A 23020-nucleotide genomic window follows, 5' to 3' on the forward strand; every position below is an offset into this window, starting at 1 on the left:
ATATTTAGTCACGTGTATTGAAGGTCAGCACGAATAGCAATACACATACCAATTTTGCTCGCTAGATGTTGCGACATTTTATATGTAGGTGTGTCTACTTTTGCACGAGATCACACAGTCTGCATTGGCTAGGGCATCCAAAAACACAAATAAGTGCTGCTACCCCATTGCAAGCCATTTGAATTCCATTAAACAGAAATCTGATGTAAATTACTACATATGTTACCAAGCAATTTACATAGAAACTAAAACCAGGGAATTATTAGTCATGAGTGAATGTTCGCTTCTAGTTTGATTCATCAAATATTTGTTTCCCTATTTTTCATGAAGAAGGGTATCCAAACCCTTTAATAAAGAACACTGTTGGATGTCCACTTTGATCTGCACCTAACATCCGAAGAAGACAATTGCTGCATTAATAACAGTGTTTATTCAAAGTAAACACCAGTAACAGAACTTCACAGGAGAGTGTTAGCATTGTCTGGGCAATTGTGAGATCTTCTAAATCTGAGCTTACACTGCCCCACTGTGCTGAGCACCACGGCAAGGTTACATGAGGATACAGATCTTGTTCCGCTGAGAACAGGGTAGAATAACATGAATGAGATAAGCTGTGTGGAAGCCGACACGTCACTGTGTATCAATATTCAGCTACAGTTTGGCAAGTTCTTTAAGATTAACGGTTTGTACTTGGAGAATAGAATTGGCATTTCAACAAACACATGAAGCTAAAAAATATAATATAACAAAATGTATTCTGAGGCTTCGTTCACACAGGTGTCCAAAACAGGTGTTAGGTATTTCCAAACTATCAGCCCCCCAGTCACATCAGGCTGATTTGACATGTCAAATCGCATGCCAAATCGGAACCTATTGCCCGACTTTGCAGCACTGCACCGATTCCCAAAAGTAGGTTCTGCGACTTCAGGGGCAATTTCAATAGACCTGCCCTGCAGTATGTTCATCTGAACTCGCACGATTTCAAAGCCGCATTTCATCTGACTTTGGGGGTGACATCAAAGACATCTGTGCGGGTTCATGCTTAGAGGTCTACTGAAATTGCCCACCAAAGTCGCCAAAAGTAGTGCAGGAACTACATTTGGAAATCGGTGCGGCGCCGCAAAATCAGCGTCGCACCAATTGGGATGCTACGATTGCCGGCAATAGGCTGCGATTTGACCTGTCAAATTGCGCTGATGTGAACGGGGGCTCAATGCTGCTCACAAGCAGGGCATGTGGGAAACCGTATAGTTACAATTGTAATATAAAGTCCAATAATGAAAATCCACCACAACATGAATCCTTCACCACTCTCACTAAATTGAACTCACCAGATTGAGAGGCTGGTCAAATTATAAACCAGCATACACACCAAATCTCTCCCAATGCTCACCAAAATGTACTCCTCTGCCGTGCCGTAAGGACGTCACGTGACAAAATGCGTAGAGCAGGGCAGGGACGCTGACGTCACCACATATTAAGATTCGTGCTCGCGGTCTGTGGTTTGACCAGAGGCAACGACTAAACAGAGCTGAGTGTTTTGTCTAGTTTTTGGCAGGCACTTCTAACATGTGAGTAGAATGTTTACATATTTTAAATAAAGCCTGTTGCGATTTTACATGTGACCCTCCTTCCTGCTTTTTATTTCCCAAACTGGATGCTATGACATGCGAGATGGGATTCTGGCCGATGCCTATATGGAGAGAGGAGTACATCTGGTGATCGTTGGGAGAGATTTGGTGTGTATGCTGGTTTATAATTTGACCAACCTATCAATCTGGTGAGGTCAATTTAGTGTGCTTCTTTAGCACATTTGGCTGCATTTTCACTTTTTTTGTATTTTGTACATTTATATATATTCATCCAATTAGTCATTTTCTACAGAAAGTATAAGTGAAGCGATAATATGTTAGGATTCATAAATTACACAATTTTGCGTTGTTAAAATTACATTTATATGTACCTATATATTTACACAGAGGAGATTTGAGGTTGGTGTGTGGACCTGCGATACTCACACTAGATTTAAACAAAAGCACACAGACTAACATTTACAGTCAACAATTGTCAGGGAGTGAGGGCACATAGGAGGAGACCACAGCACCTTGTTATCTGCACTGTGAAGAACATCAGCGATGCCTTGCATTGCCTGCAGAATTAAGCAGGCATTAGAGCTTTGCAACTGCCTCCATTGACTTCGATGTAAATGCAGTGCAAGTGTGCCATAAAAACACTATGGTGTTTACAACGCATTTAATGGATGGTTGCAAAGTGCCAAATGTAATCCATTTCCTATTTTTGTAGTGTAGAAAAAAAAAGATCTAAAAAAATCTTTAGATATAGAGAGATATTATTATATTATGTCACAGGGCATTTGAGGCGGCCTAAACATCTGGGCAACGAGCCTGAACTGCTCTTAAGGCTATAAGGTCTCTTGCACATGAAACTCCTATTTGAGCATTTTCTTTTTCAGACTTTTTTGTACGCATTTGCACGTATTAAGCCGCATTTTCGCGTAAAAACTTATTTTTGCATTCTCGTTCTGCACAATACGTAAATAGGCATTTGCACGCATGAGGCGTAAATTACTAACCAAAAAAGCAGATTTTTCTATTTTTTTTTTTTTTTTAACTAAAGAATGCACAGCGCTTGTTTGCGTGTCTGTATGCATAGGCGCATTACAAATAATGGGCTGAATTTTAGCTCAGTAAAAAAAAAACAACAAGCTGTACTAAGCTTTTTCAAGCTGCAGTGTGCAAGAGGCCCAAGTGTGTTTAAGGATGCTTTAAAATGCAACTTCTGCCTAAGAAGAATCAAAGCAAAGAATAAAGTGAGAGAGGAGCAAAAACCTTGTGATTAAATTTAAAGCTGGGGCCTGCAGCATGTTATACTCACCTTCCCTTTGCTCCCTACCATTTGTTCACTGCCAGGAGCAAAGGGCGACAAATGGAAAGAAAGTTTAACATGCTGCAAAGAGCAGTATTAAAGCATATATTAAATTATATTGGGAGTGCAGTTGCAAGAGTATGATTGAAGAGAAGCTTCAGCCCTGGTTTTGGTGGCTCCGTCCTCTCTCCCCCCCCCCCCCCCCCCCCATCCCTAGGCGCCACCATTATGGCCCATGTGCAGACAAAAAAGTTAAAACTTGGACCACTCAGTAATTTTTCTGCTGTCACTTTTTTATGTTTCTATTCCCAAACAGCTCTGCCCTGATCGTTGCATCCTGACCAAGCCTTTCATCTGCTCATGGACAGGATATTTTTTACGCACGAAGATGGTGTCATTGTGGGACTTCCGTAATGCCCATCTTTGCATATGCATAGGGAGAACCTAGCATGCGCAGATGTATTGTGGACATCATTCTCGGGGGGGGGGGGGGGGGGGGGTTTAGAGATATAGTAGGTCTGTACCTTCATATGAGACAGGGGCTGGGGAAAAACACGGGTAGAGCCTGTACACTGCATCCAATACTGTGCAGGCCCCAATGCAAAAAAAGTAGCAAATGCACACTTATCATAAGATCAATGTTACTGCAATTATAACTTTTTGGAAAAGATGGACTTAGCCTTCAAGCCACATTACATCAAACTCCCTTGTAGACTTAAGCTGGTAGGCCGGCAAGTCCCTCTGCCCTGGGGTAGCTGGTAAGCTGGCCCGATATGTACACTGCGCATGTGACGCCGCTCAGGAAAGCCCGTACACGCTCGGCCTTTCTCGGGCAGGTGGCACATGCGCAGTGACGTAATGGCACCAGGCGGCGACATTTTTAAATGTGAGGCGCCTCACCGATGGTTAGGTAAGACCCCCTTCCCCGCAGCCCCTGCACCTCCTGTACCCTGCCCAAATAGCCTATGACCACCTCCTGTACCACGTCCGCACTTTTAACCGGAATTTATATATTATATATATATCTATATCCCTATATGCTTTCATATCTGTCTCATTTATAATACACTCTTAAAAATGTGCTTTAAAATTCATGGTTTTCCCCTTTTATGAACAAGAAAATAATGACATTATGCTGTAGGGCTGGTATGAAATTATTTCCAGGGCTGAATTTTATTCCCAGTCCAGCCCTGTAAGCCGGCCATACATTTGAGCAGGAACCCACTGATTTGATACATGTATGGGCAGGCTGGTTGTACAGAAGTCAATCAATGAACTTATGTGCAACCAGCCTGTTGGAACATTTGCTCTCAATCAGTGCCAGATATAGCTGGTGGTGCTGAGGACTGTATTCTGATGATGAGAAATCTCCCCTCTGTCAGAATACAATTACATGGATTGTGTAGATGGGGGAAATCGAGTCATTTTCTGTTGTAAAATCTGCTGGTTAAAAAAAAAAAAAAAAAAAAAAAAGAAGGACTGGTGTACTGTATGGGCATCCCAGTCAGAATTTAAATTGTTACGATGATAGGTTTTCTAGTCTAATGGACTTTGTCCTAAAACAATTTTAGGTTTAAACAAAATATACAGTGACTAGTATACATTTTCTTAAATATTTGTTACAGCACTAAAATAAATAACTTTTTAAAATCGGGAAAATAGGAAATACTGCATATTACTATATTAATATTTATAATTAGCAGCCACTAGGTGGCACACTCAAGGCTACTTAAAGCGGTTGTAATTCGCTGGTTAATTTTTTGTTGGCATGCATGGTAAAGGCGTAATGAATCATGTGAAACTTACCTGAAAACAAAGCCCTTCAGCGATGCAATGTAGTTGGAGGCAGCCTCCATTTTCTCCCAGCCTTCCAGGTTCGGTGACACTGGCTGTGTGACAGGCCGGAGCAAGGAGTGGGGCATGTGTGGGGTAGCCGTCATTCATGGCACAGTTATCTGAAGGAATGAACAGCACTCGTGGCAGTTCCTTCAAAGCGCATGCGCCGATGACGTTATCGGGTGCATTCAATGTAAATATCTCCTAAACTGTACAAGTTTAGGGGATATTTACAGTACCTATTAGGTAAGCCTTACCTATAGGTACAGACTATTATTTAGACTTTACTTCCTCTTTAAAAGAGAAGTATGACCAAAGCTTTTTTGGCCATACTTCTCTTGCGGATCCTTATGCTATGACCCAGAATAGCAAAAGCTTGCTGCTGGCAAATGTCAGAGCCACTCCAGGCTTTGGAAGGATCTCAATCATATTGTCAGGATCCCCCCAGATGCCTAATTATTAAAAGTAATATGAGGAAGTATTACTTTACTGAGAGAGTAGTGGATGCATGGAATAACCTTCCTGCAGAAGTGGTAGCTGCAAATACAGTGAAGGAGTTTAAGCATGCATGGGATAGGCATAAGGCTATCCTTCATATAAGATAGGGCCAGGGACTATTCATAGGATTCAGATATATTGGGCAGACTAGATGGGCCAAATGGTTCTTATCTGCCGACACATTCTATGTTTCTATGTTAATTGATAGCTGGCTCTGCCTCTCAGTGCGTGGCTGAGAGTCAAAGCCAGCTGCGCCTTCCCCCCTCTCCTACCAAGCGTTCCAGTGAGTGCTGGAGGGTTCAGAGCAGAGACTAGTGACTGGCAATCAACGCTCTCTGCTATAAAAAGACTAGTGATTAGTGGTCATGTGATCATTCAGTTCTCGGGTTAAGAGCGTGCAGGGGGCAGCTGCAGCATCAGACCAGTGCTGCAGCATAGAGGTGGGTATGTGTGTTATTTTTTTTTTTTTTTATAACCCAAGACCTCTTCCTTAAACATTTCTGCAGAATGAATTACTGGTATGTTGTAAACAGTAGGAAATTAAATATTTAATTAAATAATCACACACATCCCTGAATTAGCCTTAGATATGTACCTGTATGGATTTTCAGTTAAAGTAAAAAAAGGAGCAGAATCTAGTGGAATTAGAAAGTGTATTAACCTCTGAAAAGCGTGCATCAGAAGCACCCTGTTTATTGTGTATGTATATTTTATACAACATATGAAAAATTGGATATAGAACATTAGCTTCTAAGAAGCAAATGCTGGCCAAACAATTTTGGTGTTCCTTACCTCTCCTGTGCAATAAAAGTCATTTTTCTGATATTCCGGGAAGATTTGAAAAAATTGTGTGAGTGCACTAAAAGAGGGAACAGAAATGAAAAAGCAGCTATTACACACAATTCAATTCAGTAAGGCTCTAACCTTCAGTCTTCCAAAAGGAAGTCTTTTTCTCACTTAAAATATATCTATGATCTCCTATTGACAAATCTGTGCTGCGACACCCAATTATAAATATATCCGCACTTACTGCTTTCTCTTAGCTCCCCTGCATGCCCATAAAGTACCTGTTGATCCTGCCAGTGATCCACCTAATGCAGTTTCCTGTGATGGTGTAGAAACAATGCTGATAGACACACCCCCTGCAATATTTTATTTGCAGGTTTACAAGCCTATAGCTTGGCAATCATCTTGCCACAGATAGTCTTGCAAGCAGCTTTCAGGCTTGACAGCACTGCCTCGGTTGCTGATCACCACCTCACACAAAAGAGCTGCAGTGTCTGGGAGGGGGAAGTGCGTGGAACAAAGGATGGAAGATTGTTTAAGTCAGGAAAAGTAAATAAGTTTGTTGCCACTTTGAGGCTTGTGCATCACATAATAAATTAATTTACATAGTTACATAGTTTGTGAGGTTGAAAAAAGACATCAGTCATTCCAGTTCAACCAATGAGGTGTGTGTGTGTTTGCTGTTAACTGTACATTGTATACCCCTGTATGTTGTGGTCTTTAAGGTGTCCATCTAATAGTTTTTTGAAACTATCAATGCTCCCTGCTGATATGACTGTTTGCGGAAGAGAATTCCACATCCTTACTGCTCTGACAGTAAAGAACCCCTTACATATTTTTAGCTTAAACCGCTTTTCCTCAAGTTTTAGTGAGTGGCCAAGTGTCTTATTGTATTATTCCCTTTCTCTGAAAAGTTTGTTCTTTATGCTAGGGTTGCCAGTACAGTATTTGTACATTGTTATTATATCCCCCCTCAATCGTCTCTTCTCCAGAGAGAATAAGTTCAATGCTTGTAGTCTTTCCTCATATCTGATGCCCTCCATTCCCCTAATTATTTTTGTTGCCCTTCTCTGGACTCTCTCCAGGTCCAGCACATCCTTCCTGAGGACCGGTGCCCAGAACTGGACAGCAAACTCCAGATGTGGCCGGATCAGAGTCTTGTAGAGTGGTAGAATAATCTTTTATTTCTGGACTGAATCCCCTTTTTTATACATCCCAGTATTCTGTTGGCTTTGCTTGCAGCGGCTTGGCATTGCATACCACTGCCAAGCCTGTTGTCTACCAGTACCCCCAGGTCCTTTTCCACCCTAGACTCACCCAGAGGTTTCCCCCCCAGAGAGTAGCTTGCTTTCGCATTACTGATGCCCAGGTGCATTAATTTAGTACCCATTAGGACTGTCATACAGGAGCCTTTAGTTGTATTTCTACTCAAACATATCAGAGGGCAATAAAACCATCTCCACTTTGGGAACCCATGCCAGCATTCTACCTACTGTATATTCATATTTTCTATAGATTGTCTTTTGGAAACTTGTTCCATTACATTATTGTGTCAGACGTTTAATTCCACCCTCTCCAGGAAAGGGGTCTGCTTACCACCCCTACATCATAGCCATCATCTACTACACCATCCAGGATTCCCTGTTCAACCCAGCAAAATCTCACTGGGGATGAAAACGGGAGCATGAAACCAGTGGCACAACCTTACCATTGAAGGCCTGTGATAGGGCTGTTCAGTAACCGTATTCTTTTCCATTTTTTATTATACTTTCAATATAGCAACAAGGAATTGGCCATATTCAGCTGGAGATGTTCTGTATTGCTGAAGAATATATTTCCCTGCTCCTTCAAGTAACTTCTTCAGTTTCTCATTTATCCACTTTAGGTGGTGAAAGATCTTCAACACTAAAAGTCCTGTCAAGTGAAAGTACTACCAGCAATACCAAGGCATGGATTTTTGAGAACCTTTAAAAATACAGTTTCAGTATATTTTTCCAAAACAGGGAAGTACAAGATAATAAACATTTTAGAAATTTGGTGTGCGATAATTATATAATTATATAGAGCTCATTCACATGGGCACTTAGCCCCATGCAATGTGTAGAGTTATTATGAAGTGAATGGGTAAACAATGTCTGTACGGATTTCACCCACAAAACCGATATGGACAGGTATGCATGGACCCAGGTGCACAAGCTCTGCCCATGTGAATGAGCCCATACAGTCACAAATACATTATAGAAAGGTCAGAAAAATTGTGGTTTTGAAAAAACCTTTGTGGTAAAAACACATTTAGGTATATAATCCCAGCACACACCTGTACAGATCTCTTCCCACATCATCTTGATTCACCGCATAACCTTTATCATTTCCTGTGAAGCTGAAGCCTGTTCCAACCTAACACAAAAATAATAATTAATTATTGTATGTACAATATACACATGTACTAAAACCATTTATGCTCCCGATTCAAAAACCTGCTAAAGGGACTGTAACACGGAGCATATTATATACAGTGTAATTATATATATATATATATATATATATATATATATATATATATAATTACACACACACACAAATACATATAACACACACACACACACACACACACACATACATACACAGGGAAAGTGTTACTAGAACTGGTGCACACAGAATCTGGTCCAGCGGTGCATAGCAACCAGTCAGCTTCTAACTTCAGCTTGTTCAACTAAGCTTTGATGACGAAACCTGGAAGCTGTTTGGTTACTGTGACAGACCCAACTAGGACAGGGGCTTTTGCAGAGTACTGCAGGGTGGCCTCTTGCCTATGGGCCCTGGCTTTTAAAGGAACACTACTCTTTGGGAGGTGTGTGCCTGTAGGACCCTTGGAGTGGTCTTATTTTTGATTCAAGTCCATGTCTCCCCAAAACACACAGACTCCAGGAACTGGAGGATCCAGATACATATTTAGGGGCTCTATGCCCAAAACCAGCAATGACTGCTTTAGATTGTGATACTCAGAGCAGATGTTAATATTAGCTTAAAGCAACCTGATTCTGGGGTCTCCTGATATTTAAGGTGTTGTGTGAAGTGTTTTTGTCCCATTGTTTGCCACCTAGGTTGGCCTCCCCTATTGTTAATTGAGTCACCTATTGCTTCTGCCTGTATGCTCATCTCTTGGAGATGAGATTATTATTGTGTCCACTTTACCTTGTTAGGTTTAGGATTATAATAATGTGTAATGTACTTTGTATCCAGGGTTGTGGGTTGGGTGCCGGGACAGTCTGGTCACCTAGGCTGGTTTAAGTGACTAGTTAATTTGTTCATGTAAATTAAATCACTGTCTGCTATTAGTTGCTAAAGGTGGAATAGCATACTGATTATGTTGGATGTTTTTTAGCCATGTTAAATTATATTCCTGTATACACTTTCCTTTGCATACAATAATGGGATTAGGCTAACCTGATCAGATGTGCTATATATTCTGTGTGATTCTACAATAAAGTGAATTCCAGTTCCAGAGCACCTAAGCTAGTGTCAAGCTAGATTCTTGGATTATTGGGTAGATTCAGCTAGAATACCTGGTTCCATGGGACCAGACTGGAGGAAGCAATATCTTGATGGAAGCACCCAAGCCGGGTGCTGGATGGTTCCATCAGTTACTATGCACAGCTGCAACAGATCCTGTGTGCACCAGTTTTGGTAAATATCCCCCACAGTATTTTACTACATATCTTTTATAACTTTAATAATTAATATATATACCTCTAAAATCACAAATAAAAAAAAAAAAAATAAAAAAATAAAAAAAAGAAAGAAAGATAGAAATACTGTAATGCCCTGAATGAAAACTAAAAGTGGAGGTGAAAAAGCCCTAACGTTTTTGAAGGCCCCTTTGAAGAGTTTAATGCATTAAAGAGTACCTACTCCTTATACTGTATGGAGCGTCATTAAAAAATCAGTTACACTTCGGTTTCACGCTATCAGTGCCCACTATTGCACTATATATTGGATTCCTAGATGTGAATAACACCTGCACTGATGGTATTTTTTTTGTATATTTTTTCCAAGGATTAGTTAATTAGTTATCTGGGTGTTCCTTCTTCCACATGAACTGCTCATTCACCATTTGCTGCATGTTCAGGCAAGTTGCTAATTACTTTCTGTGGTTAGCAGAGTTTGGCACAAGCATACTGCTTACAGTCAGCCGAGAACCTTGGTAAATTAGTAAGAAGCATCCAGCCAGCTGGATATCTCCCAACAGCACTACAGACTCCAGCAGTCCTGTACAGCAAGTAATTAGAAATACATGTATACGACTAGCACACCCTGCTCATTTAATAGTTTAAGGCAATACAACAAGCTCTTGCCTCAGTTCCAAGCCCAGGACTGGACAGTAAAGGAAATTTAGTAAAATGATGAGCTCATCTCTGTTACTCTGCTCTCTCCTCAGCATGTTCATTGTTCAAACGAGTACAGAAACACAACTGATTGTCTCCTTGAGCTGCTTCTCCTCATGTACATGGGATTGCAAGAGGATATTACAAAGTCAAGTTGTGGCAGTTGCTTTTAAAAAATACACCTTTAACATTTTTAAAGTGGAAGTATACACTGCTAGGATACTTGTACCTGCAGGTAAAATTAATATCTCCTAAATGTGCATCTTTTATGTCTAGTGACCAGCATCCGGTGACTTAACCAGTGCCATGGCCGTGACTCCTGTGCACACGCACGGGAGCAACGTCATCACGGCTCCGCCATTCAGCCTGCGAACCTGGAAGGAAACAGTGAAGCCTCTACAGCAGTAACAGCACACCACTGGATGGATTAATTTCAAGGTAGGTCTCTCATAATGTGCTGTATGCGATGCAAGCAACCAGTGTGGACAGCGCTATCCGGATGGATGATGTCATGAAAGCCTCCAATTGTTAGAGAGCCAGTGGAAAATTAAAAATGTTTATTGAACAACCAGTTAATATAGATAAGAAATAAAATGCAGTACGATACCAGGCTGGCCTGGACAGTTGGAGCTCGGCCAATGTCTGCTGGGACGTTTTTCTGTATACATAGTAACACATTATGGCTTTGCCTTCCAGGGGGAATTATTATTATTTTTTTTTTTTAACGTTTACTATCATTCTAATGAACTGGATGGACACGTGTCTTTTTTCAACCTCACCAACTATGTAACTATGAACACATACATTAAAGTGATGCTAAACTCCAATTTAAAAAAAAAAAAAAAAAAAAAAATTTATTAAGGTAGGTCTTCTTAACTCAGAAAAAGTCCATTCTATTGGACCTTTTCTTGCTGCTGTGATCCAACTTCCTACTAGGGGACGGCTACATTTATTCACTGTGGTCGCACTGTATGTGGGAACATAGCCACCCTCTCTTGCTCAACTCCAAGATGGACTATGACTATGGACTTTGGGATTTGTAGTGTGCATAAAGCTGTGCACTTTTTTTTTTTTTTTTTAGGGGGGGGGTGGACTAGAGGTTTAGGAGCTTACAGGAGGACATTACAGGGAGGCAGAACAACACAGTAAAACAATTTAATGAAGGATTACAGAGCCATTACCACTTGTGGCTGAACCTGTATTGCAGTGGATGTGTATGGATTATTTTTGGAGAATAAGGATAGAGTTGTGTCACTTTAACAAGGGTTGGTTTTTTTTTTTATCTGCCTGGAGTTCAGCTTTAATTAGAAGACACAAGTTATTTAATTTCCTTAGAAGGCAAGACTTACAGGATTATCTATATACAGCATTGAATATTTGTTTGTCCAGGAAAATTCCCGATGAACCACTATAAGGACACAAGAACATGTGGTCAGTCATAAACAAAAATACAAGGAAAATAGCACTGACACGGCACAGCTGTTTCCTCTACACAAACACAAGGATCAGATCAAGCCATGAACTCACAAATGCACAAATAAATTCTACTGTGGATCACTGCTCATGCTTTATCATGACCTTTGCATGTACTGGAATGTGAGAATTTTTTATTTATTTGGAAAATGCACTTGTGACTTGTTGAGCTAGATCATTAACCTTTAGGGCTATCACACAAAAGATTCACTTTATGGCACATTTAGAAAATCTGTACTGAGAGGATATCTAAACTGCCACAGTTCTCATACAAATGTTGTTAGTTGCCTGGTTTCCATGGTGATCCATTGACTTTACTTTAACAGTTATTGGGATTTACTAAAAGCAAATAAACTGTGCACTTTGCAAGTGCAGTTTTTCTAGTGCAAATGAGGGGAAACTCTGCTATTATCCAATCATGTGCAAGAAAATGTATTTCCTCCCATTTTCCTTGCATGCGATAGGGCAGTGTTTCTCAACTCCGGTCCTCAGGGCACACTAACAGGCCAGGTTTGCAAGAAAACTGAAATGCATCACAGGTGATATCATTTGCTGCTCAGTGATTGCAGTATTCTAGTCTGCATCTTCCCAAGGTAATACTTAAAATCTGGCCTGTTAGTGTGCCCTGAGGACCAGTGTTGAGAAACACTGTGATAGGGTATTCTTTGCAAAGTAAAGCTTCATCTCATTTAGGAAGCTCTGCAACAACTGCACTTGCAAACTACATTGTCTATTTGCTTTTAGGAAAATCCTCCCCATAGTGTCCCTGACCCTCAACAAAATGTAAATCACAATTGGTAATATACCTGCAGTGTGCATGTACGATCGATCGGAATAGAGATAGATAGATAGATAGATAGATAGATAGATAGATAGATAGTGTATGCATGTATACAGGTGTGTATGTGTCACTTTCCTGATTGCTATTCCTGTACTATCAGAACTGGTTTTTTTTTTAGCTTGTTCAACATTGCAGCAAGGACCATCGCTCCTCTGAAAAGCAATAAATGCTTACGCTTTTCAGGAGGCAATATTTTGTGTCATCACATTTTAACCCCCTAAATGCAACATCATCAATTGCAGCCCCATTCACCTAGGTGTATACTTCCAGCTGCGGCCATGCCATGTGTACACCCCCAGCTGCTGCCTCTGGCAGCTGAGGGGGGGGGAGGGGGGGTAGCAGTTGGGGGTGGTAAAAACAGCTCAATCGCACAATTTTACCACCCCCTCAACCTCACATGTGAACAAGCTCTTTTGACATCTGTGCAGCTGCATGCAGGGCAGCCCATTCATTTTCAAAGGGCTGTTCTACCCGCAGAAACACAGGGAAAGAAATCCCAAACCCTTTTTTCAAAAATTGTATCGCACCATTTGTCTGTTTGTCAGAATCAAGCGCAATTTTGTGCACGTTCCGCAAAGTAACATGAACCAAGCCTTAGTGTTTCGAGACTCCAAATACTTTTTAAGGGCACCCTGGCTGGAAAAGGTTGAGAAACTGATCCAGACCCACACCTAAAACTAGCATATGTTTACTTACATGTAAGGTTCTCTGTGACTACATAAGGTCCATGTTCCACAAAGAGACCAAACATTGATGTTCCGCCAGGTCCTCCCTGTAGCCAAAGCAACACTGGAGCCGTATCTGGGTTGACCTGTATGTTATCAAATAGGAAGAAAAAAAATTTGGCTAAAATAAGCATTACTTATAGCACATGTTATACAGCAAGTCATGCAAAAGTTTACAGTATGATTCAAGGCACCGAGAATTTTACCAATACCCAAGAAGGGAAAGCCAAGTATTTAAAGTAAAGTTTACTCTAATGGGTTTGGGACAGATTACCCTACTTGGAAACCAAAGTGGACTTCTTTAAAATACTGAACTTTTTTATATACAGTTGATGCCTTATGCAGTATAAAGAACATCCACTCAGGTTTCACTATTTTGACATAACTTCAGAAATGTTTGCTAAAAAGAGAGAGAGAGAAAACCGAACTTGTAAAGGCCTGAAATATGAGATTTCAAACATCTAAAAATCTCGCAGTCGTGAAAATGTTTAGCTGGCCGGCCTCCAAAATCCTTCCACTCATCGTTTTGTAAAAACAGGATTACAGCCTCATCTTTTATTTACAGGGAGCTGCCATATTTCTGTACTGCTAAGCAAAACTACATGACTGTATGAGTAAATCGCAACTCATGATGTAAAAACTCTTAAAGCAGAGGTATCGTTATTGAAAGTTGGTTCTCAAACTGATCAGAGGGTTAAGAGTTATGGTGTGAATATACGATTAGAATATCGCCCGATCATTCGGCCACGACTTTTGAAAAAGTATTTGTCGGTCGAAAACGTTGCCAACATACACGGTCTGAATATCGCCCGACCGGTGCCCGCTGAACAAATATTTTTGGGCATGCGTGATGAGGTTATACAGATTTAAATTGAACGACCTCAATACCAAACGTATAGAATATCGTTCTTTCGCAAACGAGACAGAATTTTTAGTGTTTTTCAAACGGTATTTTCCGTTCACAATATCGATATCGCTCATTGATGGCCGGGCATTAACGAGTAGAATATCGGCCGATCGCTCGGTGAACGGAAATTTTCGGTCGATTTTCTTATCGTGTATTCCAGCCATTATAAAGGCAGCTGCAGTTATATGCAAGTCATTACTATTGATCTTTGTGGCTGCCCATCACATTAAAGTGTCACTAAACCCATATTATAAAAAAAATTATCAAATGCTGTAACACATCCTGTTCATTCTTTGTTCACTATGGGATTTGTTTTCTGTATTCTACAAAAAACCTGGTTGATCGTACTCCTCTTCATCTCCACCTTCTATCAATGTCCCCAATTCAGCTAGGGATTTTGCAGAGCACTGTTGGCATCTCTGCACATGCTCAGTTATCAGTAAAATTCTATGCTGAGCATTTTCTCCCTATCACATCTGAGTCACACATGTGGGCGCATACACAGTAGTAAATGATAGTCCCCTCTCCCTCCTCCTCCATGCCCACTAACCAGCTAAACACAATGGGAGTGGAATATTACATGTAGATTGATGGAGGCTTCACCTCTGCTATTCTAAGACACAGGCTGGAGGGGCATGACACAGCCTGTGACTGGCAGAAATCTGCCCACACCATGTTATTGCCAAAAAATAATAAAGATTTGAATATATACAACTCCTTTGGAATACAGAGTAAAAATAACTTTTAATAAACTGCTATAAATTGTCATACAAATATGTATACATACATATACACACAAATATACACACACACGTATGACAATTTATAGCAGTTTATTAAAAGTTATTTTTACTTTGTATTCCAAAGGCTTTTTTTCGTTTTTGAACATGTGACCAGCAGCAGAGGACTAGAAGCTCCTCCTGCTTATGTTTCCCTGCAGACAGGCTGGGAAAGAGCTGGGTCATGTGACAGCTGTATAATAATTAGGAAAAATGTACAGGAAAAATGTACTTAGGATTTTTTTTTTTTTTTTTTTAATTAAAAGAAAATACAGTGCACATACAGAAATAGATGGGACAACATAAATTAAACAGTATGTGTGGGCGTAGTATCACTTTAAAAAACGAATGCAGAAATGTTGCAGGACCACACCGACATTTGTTATGTAAGGTAAGGAGGGAGGTGAAAGCTGTTCCTGTGCTAGGTTATCATGGGGGAAACAAAAACCAGACAAAGCTTTATAATAATTGTCAGACTACAACAGGCATTATATCACAGCCAGGTCTTAAGATTGTAATTTTAAGTCCAAGGATACCTGGGGATCAATGCAAAAAAGATGTGTATTTCACCGAGGTACATTTAATTAAAGGATAATACAAGACTGATCTCAAATCATCAGGATATGCAAATGTATGGTATGAAGACGAATATCATTGCTAAACAGCACCACCTAGTGTACATAGTGTGCAACTGCCTTAGAACGAGAACAGAACGCTATTAAAATATTAAATATAAACCTAAATCCCTGCTGTACTAGAGCAGGCTTGTAACCGGAATCTGTTAAATTTAAGGTTTACTGCCTGCTTTCTCAATGTGGGCATCAGCGCGGTTTACATATTTGGTGTATTGTGGTTGGGGTGCATTGTAGAGGAGTTGTGTGATTTAGGTGCATTTTAGATGGTTACCATAGAGCCCTATAGGCCATTTAAAAGTGCAGTTAACTGGAAACTGCAAAAATATGGCAAGCAGGACATTTTCCAAAACACAACATCTAGATATGAACAATGCCCAACACATTGCTCAGTGAAGCCAACTACACAATGAGCTAAAGGGTACACCAAATAGAAGATGGAAATGTTACAATTCAACTGGCTTACTGAGCATTGTACATCTGCACCGGGTTACCTCCGGCAAAAATCCTCTAGTTGCCATTATCTTCATGTAAATGGACCTGAATGCGAGCAATTACTACCCTCCAATTGTACTTCAGACACACACACAGAATCACCAGAGGGATAGTATACAGCACAGGATCATGTAAAAAAGGGCTTAAGCCCCACCCAGGAAGAGCAAGAAAACATTAAGGGTCCTATCACACGGGAGATCCAATCCGCCTGTCAGTTTTTCAGACGGACCTGATCAGATGCTCCATGCATCCCTATGGAGCAGCGGATGTCAGCGGTGACATGTCCGCTGACACCCGCTGCTATCCGCATCCGATCCTGTCCGTGAAATCCGGACGGATGGAAACTATTTTCCATCCGTCTGGCGGATTGGATGAGAAAGGACAGGCGGTCCGTTCTCATCCGATCTCCCCATAGAGGACAGTGGGGATCTGAAAGCTCTGTCTGCAAACACAGAGCGGAGACAGAGCTGTCATCTGCCTGCTCAGCAGGGATCAGCGGATTGATCCCCACTGAGCAGAACGGACCTCGGACGGCGCACCGTGTGAAAGGACCCTAAGGCTGGGTTCACACACATGCAAATTGGATGCGTTTTTAACTGCATCCAATTTGCATAACATATGAATGTGACTGGCTTTCATTGGAGGCGGTTCTCACATGTGTGGGGTGGCCGCGGTTCGGAATTGAAAAGGGTCCTGTGCGTTTTTGGGTCCGGTTCAGGTGCGAATTCAGGTAAATATTTGAAGAGAATATTTGAAGAGAAATGTTCCAGACTGCAAAACGAGGCCCCATCTTTGGGTGAACCCAGCCTTAGGAAGAAGATCTGCAAGGAATTACATAAAAGATGATAAAAGCTGCAATTCGCGAATGGACTTTTACTTTGTTTCCCAGACAGTATTAACCGGTACTAACTAAATTGCACTGCTAGTTAACGTCAATGACTCTACCCACCCACCCCCGAGAAAAAAAGAAGTACAAAAAGGCAAAACTATTTTTTTTTGGATAGAATGGAGAGGGAATAGAACAATTGTCAGATCTGCATCTCTGCTGAGTCTGCTAGTTTTTCAAAGAATCTTGACTTCCTCTTAAAGGGCGACAACACTACTTTACTGGCTAGCAATGTAGTCCTTCACTGGATCTACAGCTACCTGTGCTGACACACAGAGTGCCTGCCATTTCCAGCGATGTCACCCTGGTCCTACAATCTATGCTGGAGTGACAGGAGCTGGCGAAGCATAGATGGTACTAGCAGAAAAGGAGGCAAGTAGTGTGGCATCCCAATCAGCCCTAGTCCTTACAGCGAATAGATGTCGCACTCATTCAGAATTTTTTTTTTAAAACCCATTAAGGCCCTTTTCACACTTGTTTGACCTGAAAGTCGCATGATTTTGACATGACTTGAAGCAATACCTGTGTAATTTTGAGGACTATGGATCTCAAGTTGCATCAAAGTAGTGCAGGGATGACTGAAGTCGCACAGATATAAAATGGTACTCATTGGAAATCATGGGGTACGACTTGGCATGCAATTTTGCAGTTCCAAGTCGCACAAGTGTAAAAGTTGCCTTAGGCACAGCATGTGCTTTATGTTTACATGCACTACACCACGGGTGTCCAACCTTTTGGATTCTCTGGGCCACATTGAGTGTAGAAAATTTTTCTCGGGCCGCATATAAAATATATACTATGGTTAAAGGTATATAAGTAATAAAACGCTGCCGCGCCCTTCCTGTGCTGCCGCGCCCCCCCCCCAGCAATAATTTAACACAACTAGTTGATGATCCCCCTCCAAGGCTGCCTCTGTGGCTGTGCCCCCGACTCGACTTCCTTCCTCCTCAGCAAAAAAAAAAAATTGTCAGGGGGCAGTGGGCCGCATTGCTTGCGTTTCCGGGCCGCATGCGGCCCCCGGGCCACAGGTTGGACATGCCTGCACTACACCATGCTTGCTTCTGGTTTGCAGAATATACATAGGATTTTGTGGTTCTACCTGAGCAGGAAAGAACCAGAAGAAGAGGTTGCTGTCATAGGTCTTGTTCACGGTGAGATATCCTGAATAACTCTTCACATTCACACCTGGAAGGTTTCCCACAAGGCTCAGCTCACGTGCTGAAAAAGAAGAAGGTTTATCAGAAATACAAAAGAGAATGCTGAATAATACAGGAGATAGGAACATCAGGGGGTTAAACATCACTAGCAGTGCTATGGATGCTCCATAAATGTCACTTTGTAAAGAAAATAGAATGCAAAAAAAAAGAGAAGAGAGGGGAGAAGAAGAATAAATTAAAGTCGTTTTGTTAGTGAAAGAGAACATCTATTTCACATATTTTTTATTCCCCCTCCTCCTTACCTTCATCAATCTTCCCACTTTCCAGGTATGGGGTAAGAAAGAGCGGCACCCTGGGATCCCCTCTAGTGGTGGGGGGAACTTTTACTCCAGTAAACATCTGGCTAAGGGGACTTCTTGGCCACATATAGGCTTGTTCTACACTTGCCAGAAGGGTCAAAAACCCTACAACATTGGGGAAAAGCTTCATCCTGAGTAAAGTTGATCTGCAAAAAAACAAACTATGTGAAGTACATACATTATCTGAGAACTCCACCTACAATTATAGTTGTCATTTAAGGCTCCGTTCACACTATCGCGACTGGTCATGCGACTTTGGACAAAGTCGCATGACAAGTCGCAGCCAATTGATTTCAATGGCACCCGTTCCAATCTATGCAACTTAAAGTCGCAGCCACTTTGAAAAGCTTCTTGCACTACTTTGATGCTACTTTCTTGCGACTTGAGTGGCAGAGAGTGTAAAGTTGCATGAACGTTGCATCAGTGTCGCTCTCCAAAGTCACACTAGTGTGAACAGAGCCTAAAGGTAACATATAGCGTGTTTCCCATGAGTGTGCATTGTGTGATATTGATGCAGGTGATGATCCCTGTGGGCATTCTGCAAGTTTAAAGTATAACTAAAGGCAAAACCTTTTCCTAGTGCCTCCATGGCAGCATACATGTGGTAGTAGCCCCCGCCTACTTCTGCAGGGCTATTATCACATGTATGCTGCCATGGATAAGCACCAGGAAAGGAAAATTACAGTAAGGCTCGGTTTCCACTAGTGCGACTTGCTGTGCGACTTGACACATGTCAAGTCGCACAGCAAGTCAAAAGCCATTGTTTTCAATTCGGCCCGTTTCCACTGCCGCGACTTGAGTTGCGGCGACTTCAAAAGTAGTTTGTGCACTACTTTTGAGCCGGTTTCAGTGCGACTTCCCTCTATAATGAGGGACAAGTCTCACTGTAAAGCCGCAAACAACTTTAGCTACGAAGTCGCGCTAGAAGTAGCACGACTTTGTAGCCGCACTAGTGGAAACCGAGCCTAAATAATACAATTTTAGTTTTGGATGGAGTGGAGGGGGAATAGAACGTTGTCCATTTTTATTGCTGTCTGTGTCCCCATTAGGGAGATTCACTCTCTCTATTTGTCCTGTTTACTATTATCATTGAAAGTGAAATTAAAAGAAAACCTCAAATATTGGATCGTCCCCAGAAAAGTAATATAAGGGAAATCTTCTAAGGGGGACATTAGTTCCAGTGGCCTGGGGTCCCCCAAGAAACTCCTTTAATTTATTAAAACTCCTCTCACTTCCTGTTTGGTTATGGGACAGGAAGTGAAATCTCCACAATGGGACACAGATGGCGAAGAAAAAAAAAAAAAAAAAAAAAAAAAAAAAAAAGAAGATCTTACAGAAGTTATATCCTTCCCTTACTCTATCCAAAATGAAAAAAAAAAAAAAAAGTTTTGCCCATAGTTCTACTTTACCATAGCAGATCTCTCTAGCTAGTATGAAGCTACTGCCACTGTAATGGGCCATACACACTATCAGATTATCTGAAGACTTTGTCTGTAGACTTACCACAACCATATAATATGAGGTCAAACCTAAACACTTTCAATTTGTATGCAATCTGGCAGGCCCTTGCACTACATAGAAAAGGTAAATCTGAAGGAAATCTAACCACAAAAGTTGGATAGTGTGTATGGCCCTTAATGCCCCGTACACACGTGCAGATTTTCTGAAGACTTTCCTTTTCTATGTAGTGCAAGGGCCTGCCAGATTGCATACAAATTGAAAGTGTTTAGGTTTGACCTCATATTATATGGTTTTGGTAAGTCTGCAGACAAAAGTCTTCAGATAATCTGCATGTGTGTACGGGGCATTAAGTAGCTATTTCGCAGATTGTCCACATGTGTTCCTTAGACCTTCCAAAAAGTGAAGGTGTAGCTCTAGAGCAGTCATTGCTAAACTGATCTAAAGGCTTTAACACAAAGTCATGGAGCAATGAACAGAACAAGTATGACGATCTGAAGTACTGGCTTCACATTCTACACTCTTTTTCAAGTCACTGATTCAAAAGTACTGATGTCAGAGACAGTCAGGCAATTACCAGGAAAAAAAAAAAAAAATTGCCAGCATTTGCCCCATTTGCACAAAATTATTTTACATGGGTTAAACTTCGACAGATAGAGCTTTTATGACAGAAGAGACCCTATCATGTAAAATGAGTTGCGCATGTGCAGGTCAGCGTGCCCCAACGCCTCCTAATCTGTGACGCGATGATGTGACATCATTGAGGCCCAGCCAAAGTGACAGAACCCAGAAAAAAAAAAGGGCGAGTCGGGAGCACCTGGGACCCATAGGGTCAGCAATATCACAGTGCTGGAGAGCACAGGCGAGTCTTTCATAATGTGCTAGTATGTGGTATATGACTCCATTTTTTTTTACAAGTTTATTACAGCTTTAACCTCCCTGGCGGTATGGATTATGTCAGGAATTATGTACCAAAAGCGGTACAATTTTTTGCATGGAAATTTGGCGTTCTATATTATAGGCCTACAATTCTTAGTAATTACTGACTTAAACCTGACCAAAACAAGACTCCCATCCCAGATGTGATAAATTTGAAACACAAACGCATGAATTATAATCTAATCAATAATATAATTTTATTATATAATATAATATATATATATTATATAATAAAATTATATTATTGATTGTGTGCATACATATATACGTGTGTGCATACACTATATATATATGTGTGTGTGCATACATATATATGTGTGTGCATACACACATACATACATACATACATATAATATAAATGTGTTATGTCTTTGTGTTTTGTGCAACGTTTAAAATTCCCTCCCAGTTCCGCTCCCATGCTGCATTGCTGCTGCAGGGAACGGAACCAGGAAGTCAGACCGACGGACGAGCGGCGGGGATCTTGGCTGGTGATCACAGCAATGGCGATCACAGCAATGGGAGATCATCGCTGAATCGCCAGGAGAAGGTAAGAAACAGCGCAGCGCGCTCTGCACATCTACTCCGAGCGTGACTCGGGGATACCGATCCTAGACTAAAAAATCCACCCGAGTCACGCTCAGGGATACCGCTAAGGCGGTTAAGGAGGACTGATGAGGTCTAGATTTCTTTTTTCTTTTACTTTGCCTTCTGTGGTGACACCTTCATTGGGATGCACAGAACACCGGTTCTTCCCTGTGTGGGTAAACCTAACCCTTACACCAGCGGATGTCGTAGTATGTCCCATGTGAATGAGACCTAAGCATTTAACCACTTGCCGACCGCCGCACGACTATATACTGCGGCGGTCAGCCCCTCACAGGCAGAGTGACGTATCGGTACGTCACTAGCCTGGGAGGGTCTGGGGAGCGAGCGCGCGCCGCCGCGCTCCCGGACCCCCCCCCCCCCCCCCGCGCGTGTGACCGGCGGACCCGATGTCCGCTGGTCACTCGGCGATCGGGAGAAAGGCAGGCAGCTTGTGTAAACAAGCTGCCTGTCAGTTCTCCCTGTGTAGAAACACTTATCATACGGTTCTACTATGTAGAACCGTTGATCAGTGTAACTACACCTCAAGCCACAGCCAATCACAGTTAGAATCACGCCCCTAGGGACACACACAGCCCCTCCCTCTCAAATAAAGTTAACCCCTTCACTGCCAGTGTATTTTTACAGTAACAGTGCATATATATAGCACTGATTACTGTAGAAATGTCACTGGTAACCCCAAAAGTGTCAAAAATGTCAGTCAAGGGTCCGATCTGTCCACCGCAATGTCGCAGTACCGCAAAAAAAAAAAAAAAAAAAAAAAAAAAAAAAAAAAAAAAAAAAAAAAAATCGCAGATCGCCGCCATTACGCATTAAAAAAAAAAAAACAACAAAAATGACAAAAATCTTTCCCTTTGTTAGTAAACGCGATAACTTTTGCGCAAACCAATCAAAATACGCTTTTTGCGATTTTTTTTACCAAACATATGTAGCATAAAACAAATTGGCCGAAAATTTAAAAAAATTTTGATTTTTACTTTTTTTTGGGGGGAATTTCATATAAAAAAAATGTGAAAAATATTGTTATTTTTGCAAAATTGACGCTCTTTTTTTGTTTATAGCGCGTGATCAAAAAATTGCACAGGTGATCAAATACCACCAAAAGAAAGCTCTGTTTGTGGGAAAAAAAGGACGTCAAATTCGTTTAGGTACAGCGTCGCACGACCGCGCAATTGTCCGTTAAAGTAACGCAGTGCCGAATCGCAAAATACCCCCTGGTCAGGAAGGGGGTAAAATCTTCCGGGGCTTAAGTGGTTAAGGGTGTTTTCACACTAGCACTTTTGGTGCAGACCCGGGTTCGATTGACATCAGAATTCGGTTCTTTTTGATGATGTGAACACTGTCTTTGAACTCGGGTGCGCACCCCGCGAACCGT

At 41.4% G+C, this 23020-nt stretch overlaps 1 protein-coding gene across 1 annotated transcript in view; it reads right to left on the minus strand.

The window, feature by feature from the left end:
• Positions 1 to 18790, minus strand: part of CPVL (carboxypeptidase vitellogenic like) — a 196200-nt gene extending 177410 nt beyond the window's left edge. The window contains exons 1-6 of the mRNA XM_082259784.1: positions 18589 to 18790; positions 18229 to 18347; positions 13402 to 13516; positions 11741 to 11799; positions 8324 to 8403; positions 6013 to 6079 (exon numbers count right to left, since the gene is read on the minus strand). Of these exons, the coding sequence (XP_082115910.1) occupies positions 6013 to 6079; positions 8324 to 8403; positions 11741 to 11799; positions 13402 to 13516; positions 18229 to 18347; positions 18589 to 18775 (627 nt within the window). The 5' untranslated portion in view covers positions 18776 to 18790. The remainder of the gene's footprint in view (positions 1 to 6012; positions 6080 to 8323; positions 8404 to 11740; positions 11800 to 13401; positions 13517 to 18228; positions 18348 to 18588) is intronic.
• Between the last annotated feature and the right edge of the window lie 4230 nt (positions 18791 to 23020).

Source organism: Pelophylax lessonae (genome assembly GCF_965119305.1).
Source record: "Pelophylax lessonae genome assembly, chromosome: 5".
Taxonomy (NCBI): Eukaryota; Metazoa; Chordata; class Amphibia; order Anura; family Ranidae; genus Pelophylax; species Pelophylax lessonae.